Here is a 13,445-nt window from a genome sequence, read left to right on the forward strand (position 1 = left end):
TTTTTTTTTTTTTGGTTTTCTGAGACAGGGTCTCACTATGTAGTGAGACTGACCTGGAACTCACTATGTAGCCCAGGCTGTTTGTGAACTCACATCGATCCTCCTGCCTCAGCCTCCAAGTGCTGGGATTACAGGCGCGTACCATCATGCCTAGTTTACTGTGTGACTTTAAACGCAATGTATCATTCAGCCTACATGCAAGGACTGTTGGTATCACTGCTATAAGAATACCACGAAGGGACACTTGTTTGTCTTTCATAGCCTCTGCTGTATGAAAGGCTTCCAGGGCCAGGGATTTAGCACAGTGGTTCTGCTGCCTGCCTCGAAAGCGCAAGGTCCGGAGTTCAATCCCTGGTACCAAAAAAAAAAAAGAGGCTTCCAGGCACCTAGGCACATTACCTGTCACTCCTCACAGAAGCTGCAGAAGAGGCTGAGGAAGCTGTTGATGAAATGGACGGCTATCAGGAGAAGCTGGAGGGCACTGACACACAGGAGAACAGAGAAGAAGGACACATGCCAGACGACAGCTGTGGGGGGCTCTAGGCAGACAGAGCTCCAGAGCGACTGGTCATATAGATAATTCCTGTCCCAAAAAAATCAAGCCAGGGTAGCGGGTAAGCAAGGAAAGCCAGACAAGCAACCCCAAGAGAAGACCCAGAGCTAGGCGCGGCAGTGCACACCGGTCATCCCAGCTCGTGGGAGGTTGAGGCAGGAGGCTCTGCCTCTCCCGCTGTACCTCTGAAAAGACAAATCCAAATCCCCAGTTCGTACGTGTGCCGCAGGTCTTTGAATGGGTAGCCATATTTCCATGCCTGTGTCTGATTGAAGGACAAGACGTTGAACATGCACAGCGGGCCATCTCTCAGGGCTACTCCGGAATGGACGAAGCAGATTAGGGCTCCGAGCAAAGCCAAGCCACCAGCAAGGAGAGCAGTGAGGATCTGCAGAGGAAGGGAACAGGAAACAGCCACCCAAGTGTGGCCTCGGCATCCCCCTCCCCTGTACCCAGGCTGTCCCCTCCCTCATGGGAGACACTTTGCTCTCTGACACTTCCTTTACAGTGTGACTCGAGTGGGGTGGCTGGGGGTCCGGGTAGAGCTGAGAAGGGCCAAGGGAAGAAGAGGGGTCCAAGAGAGAAACGCAGGTGCTTGGGCCTGCATCTCCCTGCCTCAGCAGACTCTTCGGGCCCTCAGCAATTTAGCACCAGACACCTTTGCACTCAGATTGTATCACTTAGGTTTGGAGAAAGGGGGACAGATTGGCTTCGCATGCCCAATTCTGACTCCTCTAAGGACAGGCTGGCCCTCCTTGATGCCTCTTTCTCAAATCAAGCTTAAGAGGAAAGAATGGAAGGAGGGAGACAGCAAGCAAGAACAAGCTTGCAGGCAAGTCCAGAAGCAGCCCCATTCCGCTGTGCAGCTTCCCAGGACGATCCCTCTGGTCCTCCTGTGACTTTATCTCCCTTCCCCATAGGTCACAGAGAGTTTCTTTCTCAGAAAAGAATTCCTATCTCTAATGTGTGACTAAGACCTACAGAGTTTTTCTCCACAGTCATTTTCCCACTGGTGTCAAGCTAGGGGTCAAAGAAAGGTGCTTAGTAAGTTTTGACCCCAAGTTAAAATATTCAGAATTGCTTAGCAGGTTGGTGCACATGCATAATCCCAGCACCCAGAAGGCTGAAACAGGAGGATCTCAGTGAATATAAGGCCAGCTTGGGCTACATAGTGAGACTATCCCAACTCCCCAAGAAACAACAGAAAATAATGTATAGATCCATGCAAATATAAACACATACCCATCGCCACATATTATCTCTCACTATACGGACCTTGGGCATGCTGGGCTGTCCACCTCTGAGCCACAGCCCCACCCTTCTAGGAAAATGCTGATTACAGTAGCCGGAAACCCTCCTTCCACTGACCCCTGGTTACCATGTCCAGAACTATCTGTATTGTCCAGTGAACTAAGGAAGACAACCATCTCTCCCATTTCTATGACCCTGGTGGCCCTTGTGCCCTTCCTCCCTCGAGGGGCCGTCCCCACGCGGCAGATGAGCATGGGGCTGGGAAGTGGGCAGCTCGCCCCCGAGCTTGGTGGCATTCGGGGCCAGGCTTAGGACTTGACTTGGAGCCTCAGAACTGTAACGAAGAAGCCAACGAGGAGATGCTGGATGGTGGCTCACACTGCAACACGGTGTGCTCTTCTCAAAGCAGCAACCTCTCCAGGCCGTCATGGACATAAGGGTGGCAGCCGTGAGCACCTGCAGAGTGTCAGGGAGAGACTGGTCATTTCCACTTCTGCCTGTGCCCTGGTGCATATGGCTGTTGGAATAGCAGCCACCTCACAAGAATTGTTTAATTTTTTAAAAAAGAATTTGTTTTATTGGCCTCTTTTGTTGTTTTTGTTTTGTGAGACGGGGTCTTGCTATTAGTCCAGGCTGGCCTTGAACTCACTGTGTATCCCATACTGACCTCCAGCTCACAGAGACCTTCCTGCCCCAGCCTCCCAAGTGCTGGGATTACAGGTGTGCATCGCCATACCAGCTCTGTCCTATTGGCTTTGACTCCCAGGACTTCTCAGGTGACCAGTGTGACCCGAGCTTTGGGTATCAGGTTCACCCCAGCCTTCCTGGTTCCCTGACAGTTTCTCAAACCCTGGGAGTGGGCATTCGAGACCCAAGACTGGAAGGTTGCAGCCATCGAAGTCCTGCTCCCCCCACATACCCCCCCAGCTGTACCCCAAGCCAGATCTCACCATGAGGCCCCCTGCCCAAAGCCCAGACCCCAGCAGGGCGTGCCGGCCTATGAGGCCCCGTAGCAGGTAGGTGGCGTCCCAGTTCGGGAAGAGGAGCGCTGTGTTGGCACCAGCGGCAAACAGTGCGGCAGTCCCCAGGCTCAGCCCCAGCACGCGGGAGCAGGTCCGGGAGCAGCCCAGCAGGCAGGGAGAGAACAGCATCCTGCAGCAAGAGAGCAGCCTGCAGAGTATGGAGAGGGAAACAGAAACTGAGGAGAGCTGAGGAACCCTGTCCTTTATCAGTCCTCCCTTATAGTAGCTTGTGAGAGACTGCTTGGGCCTGCATAAGATGGCTGCCCTCAACCTTAGCCTTTGCCTCGGTGGAAAAATCCCACTAGACTACATACGTGACCTTGGCAGGTCTAGCCCCTGGGCAAACAGGAAATCTTACAGAAAGAATAGCCCTTTGTGCTAACCACAGGGTCACGGGATCTGGAGCAGGAAGCAGGTGGTATTTCCCCCGTCCTACTTGCCCCTAGGGATTGTGAAGTTAAAGATTGCATAGGGTTAATTGTTGATGTACGCCTTCCCACTTACCCCTCCCCACATTTGGTAAAATACTGATTGCTGTATGGTTAAATGCTTGAGTGACTCATGTGATTGATTTGTTTGAACTGTCCAATAAGCTTGCTGAACCTTCCCCCTGGGATAACAGTATATAATCGTTTTGCTGAGCCAATAAAGCGCCTTTGATCAGAAACCAGACTTGGGCCGTGTACTCTAACTTCTTAAAGATTTCCTCCACAGACATTCAAGATCGGATCGGCCTCTGATGACCCACGAATAAGAGGCGGCTCTCACCTCCTATTCCCCGCGGGACGGGGTCCCCCCAGAGAGCCGCAACTGGCGCCCAACGTGGTTTACAGAGGTTACCGACTCCCGATCGGACGGCAGAGAGACGACGAGTCCGGAGCCCGCCCGTCAGACACCAGGTAAGCCCCATCCGGGTGGTGCAGGGTTGGGGTTAGTCAAATCTTAGCTAAGGCACAGCCGCCGTCCCAAAGTTCCCCGAGAATAGGGGGAACGCAGTTAGTGAAGGAGCTAAATTTATCTCTGATATAAAAAAGCAGTTGAAAAACCGTAATATTGAAGTTAGACAGAAAGATCTCTTGCAATTTCTGCTGTTTGTACACGAAGTATGTCCCTGGTTCGTTATCACCTGCCCCAAAATTGTGCCTTCTACATGGGACCAGATTGGTCGCGAGCTCGCTGACTACTTTGATCAGCACGGCAGCACCTCTCTCAAAGATCATCCAGGGCCCCGAGGCTGAGCGTGCCCTCGGTGATGCCGCCACTGTGGCAGACAACGCCCTCATTAGACAATTAGCCTTTGAAAATGCTAATGAGACCTGCAGAGCTATTCTAAAACACAACTCCAAAGCCAAAACTCTGCACGACATGATTAATCTCTGCCGAGAGGCGGATCCTTTTATGCACAAGATCACTAAGGCCCTTGTCGCCTTCCAAGGCCAAAACAGGGGTAAAACATGCTTTCAATGCGGCCAGCCCGGCCATTTTGCCTCCCGCTGTGGAAAGTATTACCTCAGGGCATGGCCAATAGCCCTACCTTATGTCAATATTTCGTAGCTAAAGTTTGTTTAATAGTAAATGAGACAGAAAAATATTAGAAAAGCTATAAGTAAGAGTTGTACTTTTAACATGAAAGGTTTTTGTATGTTCCTCTTGTCTTTACCTAAGAATGTAGAGAATGTTTATGGAAATGATTTATAAAATGTTTGCTTGTTGGTTTCAAGTTTGTTATAAAAGGTTTACATTTATAGTCAAGAAGAGTATTCGTTCCTTTAACCCTAATTCTACAAGAGATCTCTGTTAATTTTGATCTGCAAAAATTTTGACTAGTCATAACAAAAAGATTTTATAATTCATTTGGCCAAAACCATCTGAGTGCACTCATTAAAATTGTCTTATATGTTTGTCTGTCTTAAATGTTCAAAGATGTTTGTATGTTCTTGATCAGAATGACGTCAAATACAAATAGATTGTTGATTTCTACAACCTGGCTTTATAGGATCAAATAAAAAACTTAAAAGATAATTAAATATAACCTTTAAGTTTGGATATGCTCCTGTTGGTAAATAAAGAAGCAGCTGCTCAGAAAATTTATTCTGATCTTTGTTCACTAATGGGAGCCACCAAAATAATTTTCATAGCCCTATAAAAAAGATATGTCTTGTTAAATATGTTAAAAAAAAGGGGGGGGGAGATCCTGTTAATACAAAGCTACATTACAGTACATAAGATTTCATATAAGTATTATTATTGCTACTTTTCTGGTATACAAAATGTATTCATATTGTTTGACCATGCAGGTTTTCCAACATATTGTTTATGACAATAACCTTTTGGTCTAGGTGTTCTCCCTTTTCTTCTATTCCACCTAATTATGGTTACAGATATGTTTATAGACCTATCACTATCCTTGAGCAGCTTGAAGCTGGGTTTCCACTGAGGAGACTGGATTGGGACCCCAACACTGAAGCAGCAGAGAAAACTCCAGGATGTGTCTCAGTGCACAAGTGGAAATTTCATTCCAAAAAGCAAAAAGGTTTTCCTTCTTTATCCAGAATGAGGATTTAATGGGACTGGTGATTTAATGAGACATCTCAAAAGTTTTTGGACTGGTCACTTCTAAATTCCACAAACTTAAGCTTATCTGCAGGACTTTGGTAAACAGATTCAGGTTTTCCTCAAACCAACATTTGGAAACCTGCTGCATTGGGAAAAATACATTTATGGTCAGATGTCAAAGTTACTAGCCTTAGTTTCAATATTGTTGGCATAGAGGCCTCTAATATAATGTCTTGTGTTAATGCTCATAGAGATTGTTTATGAAACCGATAATATTGATTGTCAATTGACCAATTGTATATTCTCAGAAATGGTGACTTCCTTTCATTCTGTGATGGGTTTGAGGCAACCTCTCTTTGTAATGATGCCTGTAAAAATTAGTGAGGCCTGGTATGAGGAACAAGGATTATAAATATTGATAGAGGTAGAAAAAGCTACATGGCAAGCCTTCACAACCCATGGTATAACCCCTGCAGAGGCTGGTAGTCAAAGACGGGTAAGAGAATTGTGGAGAAATATCCAACCTAAGACAGAGCATGAGTATTGAACTTCTCATGGCTTGATGACGGGTAAGGGATTTCTCTGGACATTTCTCACCTAAGACAGGCACAGTCTTTCTGCTGAGCTGGGAAGCTCCCTGCTCTAAATATAATAAAAAAGGGGGAATTGTGGGAGCCCGCTGGCATTTGACATTGGAAAAGTAACTTCTACCATTGAGGCATTGACACAATCTATGACTCTATTTGGCTTTTCTGAGATGAGGGTCTCAGCTATGCAGATGAGATTGACCTGGAGCTCTCTGTGTAATCCAGGCTAAGCTCACTGTGTAATCCAGGCTGGGTTTATGGGATTATGGGTGTCGACCTGGAGCTCACTGTAATCCAAACTAGTTTTATGGGATTATGGGCGTGCACCACCACGCCCGGCAAACAATACCACTGGACTCGTCAGGTTGAGTGGGGCCTTCGCCTTTACATCAGCGGCCGTGATCCGGGTCTCACCTTTTCCATCAGGCTTTTGAAAGAACCACCTCAGTTCAAACCCATTGCCATTGGCCCCAACCCCCTTCTTTAAGAATGTTGCTTTTTTAAAGATAAACTGGGCCTAGTGGATGATAGCATTAGAAGGGTTGAGGAAAGCCTCGAACAAAGGCAGAGGCAACGGGAAAAGGACGAATCTTGGTATCAAAATTGGTTTTCTACCTCCCCCTGGCTGTCCACCCTGTTACCCAGCCTTTTAGGACCCTTTATTGGCTTTATGCTGTTGATTTCCTTTGGCCCATGGGCATTCCGCCGCCTCACGAGTTTTGTTAAGAACCAGGTTGATGAGGCCACCAAACACTCCATACAAGTGCACTACCAGCAGCTCTCCTCTCAGGACCCTGAAAATAGCCAGCCCGCTGGTGACCATGGGTTCCAACCCCTAAGCTTTGTAGAATTTGAACAGATGGCTGAGCGCCGTCGTTCGCTCTGCTCCAGGCTGTGGAGGTGTCTCCGACGGGATTAGCTTGATGCCGGTACCTGGGGGCAGCGTGACTCGCTGGAACACCTATGCATCACGTCCAGGTCCGGAGGCACATCAAGTAGCCTAAGACATGAGCCCTCCACCCTAATCTTGCTTAATTTTATACAGAGAAGGGGGAACTGTGAGAGACTGCTTGGGCCTGCATAAGATGGCTGCCCTCAACCTTAGCCTTTGCCTCGGTGGAAAAATCCCACTAGACTACATACGTGACTTTTGGCAGGTCTAGCCCCTGGGCAAACAGGAAATCTTACAGAAAGAATAGCCCTTTGTGCTAACCACAGGGTCACGGGATCTGGAGCAGGAAGCAGGTGGTATTTCCCCCGTCCTACTTGCCCCTAGGGATTGTGAAGTTAAAGATTGCATAGGGTTAATTGTTGATGTACGCCTTCCCACTTACCCCTCCCCACATTTGGTAAAATACTGATTGCTGTATGGTTAAATGCTTGAGTGACTCATGTGATTGATTTGTTTGAACTGTCCAATAAGCTTGCTGAACCTTCCCCCTGGGATAACAGTATATAATCGTTTTGCTGAGCCAATAAAGCGCCTTTGATCAGAAACCAGACTTGGGCCGTGTACTCTAACTTCTTAAAGATTTCCTCCACAGACATTCAAGATCGGATCGGCCTCTGATGACCCACGAATAAGAGGCGGCTCTCATCTCCTATTCCCCGCGGGACGGGGTCCCCCCAGAGAGCCGCAGTAGCTGGGCAAGGTGGTGAACATCTGTAATCCCAGCACTCAGGAGGCCGAGGCAGAGGGATCACCAGCCTGGGCTCTGCAGTGAGTTCAAGGCCAGCCTGAACTATATAGGGAGGCCCTGTCTCAAGACACAAAAATAAATCTTCCCCAATGTCTAGGGTTTAACAGCTCCATTTGCTTCCAACCCTACTCACACACACACATTCCATTCCTCATCATAGTTTGCTTCTGCCTCTGTTACAACCAGGGATTATTTCTATTCGGTAACGAAAAAAAAACACATTTTTAAAGGTGTCATCACAATACCCATTCTGAGCATTTCTACCCAAAATTGTGGAGGAAGTCCATTCAGGACAATAAGAAAAATAAAAGAAGCAAATGCCAACTAGACGGAAAAGGAAGAAATCACATTGCCATGATTGCGATTCACACCATCCATGTAGAAAATTTGCAGCAAGCTAGAAAAGAGTTCCAGCAGCATCCAACTGCAAAGCCTGCAGTTCCAGCTACTCCAGGAGCCGAGGCAGGAGGAGGCAGTCTCAAAATAAAAATAAAACGGTCCAGGAGTGTAGCTCAGTGTGAAGACCCTAGGTTCAACCCTCAGCAGTGGGGAAAAAATAAATTTAACAAAATACAAGCAAGAGGGCCAGGGATTTAGCTCAGTGGTTCCGCCGCCTGCCTTGCCAGCACAAGGTCCCGAGTTCAATCCCTGGTACCAAAAACAAAACAAAACAAAATACAAGAAGAATTATAAAGTATTGCCAAGGAAAAGTAAGGAAGACTTAAGTAAATGGAAGGATAACACCATATTTGTGGGTCAGAAGATTCAATATCACTAACGTCAATTTTCCCTAAATCCACATAGAGAATAAAACAATCTCAGCCAATAATAGCCTATCCCAAAGTTTTGTTATAGAAATTGACAGCTGAATTTCAATTTACATGGAAATGCAAAAGACCCATGTTAGCCAAAACAATTTTGAAAAAGGAGACTAAATTTGGAGAATTTATATCTCCAAGATTTGAAGACTTAAGAGTTATTATAAAGGTACAGCAACTAAAACAGCAATACCATGGTCTAAAAAAAGCCATAAGATATCTGGAACGGACTAGAGGGTTCCCAAAGAGATCTACACACTCAGGACACATGATTGTCTTAAAGGCTGATAATTCAGTGGGACACTGATAGTCTCCTCAACCAATGGTGCCAGAGGGCCAGGGATGTAGCTCGGTTGCGCTGCACCTGCCTAGCAAGTGCAAGGTCCCAGTTCAATCCCTGGTACCACAAACAAAACAAAACAAATAAACAAAAAACCAAATTAACTTAGAATGGCTTCTGCTGATCTCAAAAAATTGAAAAAGAGTGGAGATGGAGCTAAGTGTGAAGGCCCTGAGTGCAGTCACCAGGAAGAGGAAAGAAGAGAAAGACAGATATAAAATGTGTGCTTCAAAAGATACTTTTAAGAACCTGTATCTCAGTTATACGAAGAACTCTTAGAACATGGTAAGGGAGACAGATGGATTAAATGTGCACATACAGAGGAATAATATTCAGCAATGAAAAGAAAGCTCTAGTCCATGCTACAACATGTATGAAACTTGAAAACATGCTAAATGCTGGGAGTAGTGGCACACGCCTGTGATCCCAGCGCTTGGGAGGCTGAGGCAGGAAGATTACCAAGATTTCAAGGTCAGCCTAAACTACATAGCAAAATCTGGGGGGAAAAATGCTAAGTGAAATAAGCCAGATACTAAAATACAGCACTGTACACTCCACATATATGAGCTCTCCAGAAAAGAGGCAGACTTAGAGAAGAAGGGACTAGGAGGGGAAGAAATGGGGAGCGCTTGTTTAGGAATTACAGAGTTTCTGTTAGGATTAAAGAAATAGATAATGGTGATGGCTGCACAACATTTCAAAGGTGATAAACACCACAGAATTGTACACTTTGAAATGGCTCAACTGATAGCTGGGCATGGTGGTGTACATCTATAATCCCAGCATTGAGAAGGAGGCTGAGGCAAGAGGATTGGAGTGAGTTTGAGGCCACCCTGAACTATATAGTGAAACCCTAAAAATATTAATAAAAAGAAATACAATGGCTCAAATGACAAAGTTAATGTTAGATATTTTCACATGATAAATTCAACTTAGCTGGATGTGGTGGCACACACATGTAATCCTAGCACTTGGGAAGCTGAGGCAGGAGGACTGCCACACATTTGAGGCCAGCATCAGCTATATAGTGAGTTCAAGGCCAGCCTGAGCTACAGAATGAGACCCTATCTCTAAGACAAAACAAATAAAAAATAAATAAAAACAAAGACAAATAAGTGAATAAATAAAATTGAATTCTACCCATACAATAAGTGCTATGACAAGGCAACAGAAGTGAATAAACTACTGACACATAACAGCATAGATAAATCTCTGAAGCATTATATTAAGTGACAAAAGCCAGATACAAAAGACTTCTCCCATAGGATTCTGTGTGAAATCCCGGAAAAGGCTGGTGACGGCAGATCTGTGGTTGCCACCAGCTTGGGATAGGACAGGGCTCACAGAAGCATAAGGGCAGCTTCTGAGGTGACAGAAATATTCTGTATCCAGATTCTCGCGGTGAGTAAATAACAGTGTGTTGACAAATTCATCAAACTTTCCACTTAAAATGTGTGAATTTTATTGCATATTAATTATATAAAAATTTATTAAACCTGAAGATATGTCTAGATAAATTAGAAAAGATCTCTGCTCCTTTTCTTTTACTCTGTTCTCCTTTTCTATCTTCACTGATAATATGAAAAGCATTTTTTTTTTTTTTTGGTACCGGAAATCAAAGCATCAAAGTGACGGGTGCTGAGCCACTGAGAGACATCACCCTTTTTGCTCTTTATTTTGAGGTGGGGTCTCTCTTCTTGTCCAAGCTGGCCTTGAACTTGTGATCCTCCTGCCTCATGATAGGCATGGGCTGCCTTGTCTAGCTTTAAAAAACTATGAATTAAATTAAGAACTAGTGATAATTGTTCTTGTGTATCTGAAAAAAGCCTGAGCCAGGACATCCCCAGGAAGTGACCACTATCAGGCCCCTTTGTGTTGCTGTAAGATGGCAGCATTTACGAGCAAGAGGGTGACTGGGTCCATGGTGCTGGTGGCTGCAGGGTGCATGGCCTCAGAGAAAGAAAGGGGGCTGAGAGCACACAGAAGGGATTGTGTGGCGAGACGGGAGGCCAGGGAGACTCTGTGTGTGTGTGTGTGTGTGTGTGTGTGTGTGTGTGTGTGTATACGCATACACGATGGTGCTGGCGTCCTCATGCATGCTAAGCAGGCCCTCTGCCATTGAGCTGCATCCCGGCTGGGAGACCAGAATCCCTTCCCAGCCCCCACAGGATCCCCCCTCTTAAGCCAACACTGTCCTGAGAACTAAGCTTCCTGTACACAGAGACAAAACACAGCTGCTGTTTCCACTTTGCAATTAATTTAAATGTCTATTTCCCCTTAAGGCTCGTGACACTCTTCTTTTGTGTGTGTGTGTGGTCATGGGTAATGAATCCAGGGCCTTTGCACTGAGCTACTTCCCCACTTTTTTTTTTTTTTTTTTTTTTGAGACAGGGTCTCTCTGAATTGCCCAGGTTCCTAAGCTTGAATTTGCCATGCTCCTGCCTCAGCCTCCTGGGGTTCTGGGAGGACAGGCATGTGGCCCCTTTATGCTCTTAACTTCTGGGCCCCGCTGTTCCCTGGCTATCACCTCCCAGGGCCCTTTCGCCTCTGCTTACCTGCACAGGGCAGCCAGTCAGAAAAGGAAAGAGGCTGGGCAGCTCTTCGAAGCAGGGCCACCTGCAGGGCCGACCTGAAGGTTTTCTCTCCAACTTTGTGGAAGCCAGGGAGGCTGTGGATATATAGGGAGCACTCAGGCCCATGTGTGAGTGTGTGCCCACGCCTCTGTGGAAGGGGTTTCCGGTCCTTCTCACTCGCCCTACTCATTTTCATGTGACTCCAGGAAGGACAGGAGCCTGGCCCCATGAGTGGGACTGTTGTCATGAGTCACTGGGCGCTCCCATGGAGAAGCCGTCCTTCCCCAGGCAGAGCATTGGCTGTGACAGCTGCCACCCTCCTGCCTCACCCCTCAGTCACAGAATCTGGGCCCTGTGGGACAGTGGTGCTAAGACACCATGTGTGCCACGTCACTTTCCTTTTATTCGTCATTTCTGGGGTTTGAAACCAGGCCTTGTGCATGCTAGGCAAGTGCTCCACCTCTGAGCTACAGCTCCAGCCCTTTAAAAGTTTTACTTTGAGACAGTCTTGCTAAATTCCCCAGGTTTGCCTTGACTTTAAGACACTCCTGACTCAGCCTCCTGAGTAGCTGGGATTACAGGTGTGTTCCACCATGTCCAGCTTTTCTTTGGTACTGGAGATTGAACTTGGAACCTTGTGCTTGGGTGTCAGATGTGGTGCCACTGAGCTAAATCCTCAGCCCATGTCCAGCTTTTTCATTGAATTTCCTTTAATTTTCTTCTTTTAGTTTTTTGAGTCTCACCAGACAGTTCAGGCTGAACTTGGTTTTTTTTTTGAGACAGGGTCTCACTACGTAGTTGAGACTGACCTGGAACTCACTATGTAGCCCAGGCTGGTCTCAAACTCACAGCAATCCTTTTGCCTCAGCCTCCCGAGTGCTGGGATTACAGGCACGCGCCACCACACCTGGCTACTTCAGGCTGAACTTGAACTCACTATATAGCCCAGGCTGGCCTTGAACTAACTCACTGCAATCCCGCCTTAAGTCTTCTGAGGGTTGGCATTACAGGCATATACAACCATGCCAGCCTCCTTTTTTTTGTTTTTGTTCTTTTTGAGACAGGGTCCCACTACATAGTTGAGACTGACCTGGAACTCACTATGTAGCCCAGGCTGGTCTTGAACTCACAGTGATCCTCCTGCCTCAGCCTCCCAAATGCTGGGATTACAGGCATGCACCACCACTTCCGACCAGCCTCCTTTTAAAACAGGATTTCTCTATATTACTCTCAAACTTCTGGACTCACAGCCTCCCACTTCAGCCTGGGGTATGTGGAGTTGTACACACATCCACGGTGCCTGGCTCCATTCAGTATTCTGTGACATTCTTCCATCATGCAATTTATTCTTTGTTATTGCAGAGTATTATTCCACACTACGACTACATTGCGATTTTTTTTTTTTTTTGAGATAGGGTCTCACTGTGTAGCCCAGGCTGGCCTTGAACTCCAAGCAAACCTCATGACTCAGCCTCTCCTCCAGTGCTGTGCCACCATACCTGGCTCCAATTTATTTTTTTTGGTACCAGGGATTGATCTCAGGACCTTATGCTTATGAGGCAGGTGGTGGAATCACTGAGCTAAATCCCCAGTTCCAATTTGTTCTTTTGATGGGTATGTATATTTTCATTATAAATAATGCTGTTAGGAATATTTTTTATTTTGTTGAGACAGGGTTTTGGTATGTAGTTCAGGCTGGCCTTGAACTTCCAGCGATCCTTCTGCACCACCACACCCAGCAGGAATATTCGTATGCATGTACTTGGAAGAACTATACACTAATCCTCCCAGGGTCCATTTCTAGGTCTACGGATTTCTGGGTCTTAGGTCAGGTGAAGTTTCCATTTGGGTAGCTGTTGCCAAATAGCTTCCTAGAGCAGTTCCTCCACAGGCCCACACTTTTAATTCTATGCCTCCAGGGGGTGTTTGGAAGGGGCCCAATGTGGAAATTCACACTGTCTTGATGACCCAGCACCTTTTCATATATGTACTGGCCATTTGTAGTCGTCTTGTAGTCTTTTTTTTTTTTTTTTTTTTTTTTTTTA

The 13,445-nt window shown here is 46.4% G+C and overlaps 1 protein-coding gene across 4 annotated transcripts in view; it reads right to left on the reverse strand.

Annotated features, from left to right (window-relative positions):
• Positions 1–11,531, reverse strand: part of Tm4sf19 (transmembrane 4 L six family member 19) — a 12,437-nt gene extending 906 nt beyond the window's left edge. For 3 of the 4 annotated variants that reach the window (XM_010624002.1, XM_033762548.1, XM_033762549.1), the window contains exons 1-5: positions 11,383–11,531; positions 2,755–2,974; positions 2,183–2,260; positions 772–941; positions 400–583 (exon numbers count right to left, since the gene is read on the reverse strand). In XM_010624002.1, the coding sequence (XP_010622304.1) occupies positions 403–583; positions 772–941; positions 2,183–2,260; positions 2,755–2,955 (630 nt within the window). In that variant the 5' untranslated portion in view covers positions 2,956–2,974; positions 11,383–11,531 and the 3' untranslated portion in view covers positions 400–402. Of the gene's footprint in view, positions 1–399; positions 584–771; positions 942–2,182; positions 2,261–2,754; positions 2,977–11,382 lie in introns of those variants that run through there. The other variant, XM_033762547.1, reaches the window with a different exon arrangement.
• Positions 11,532–13,445: the final 1,914 nt, after the last annotated feature.

Source organism: Fukomys damarensis, unplaced genomic scaffold (assembly GCF_012274545.1).
Source record: "Fukomys damarensis isolate Sample0158 unplaced genomic scaffold, DMR_v1.0_HiC HiC_scaffold_12, whole genome shotgun sequence".
In the NCBI taxonomy this organism is placed as follows: Eukaryota; Metazoa; Chordata; class Mammalia; order Rodentia; family Bathyergidae; genus Fukomys; species Fukomys damarensis.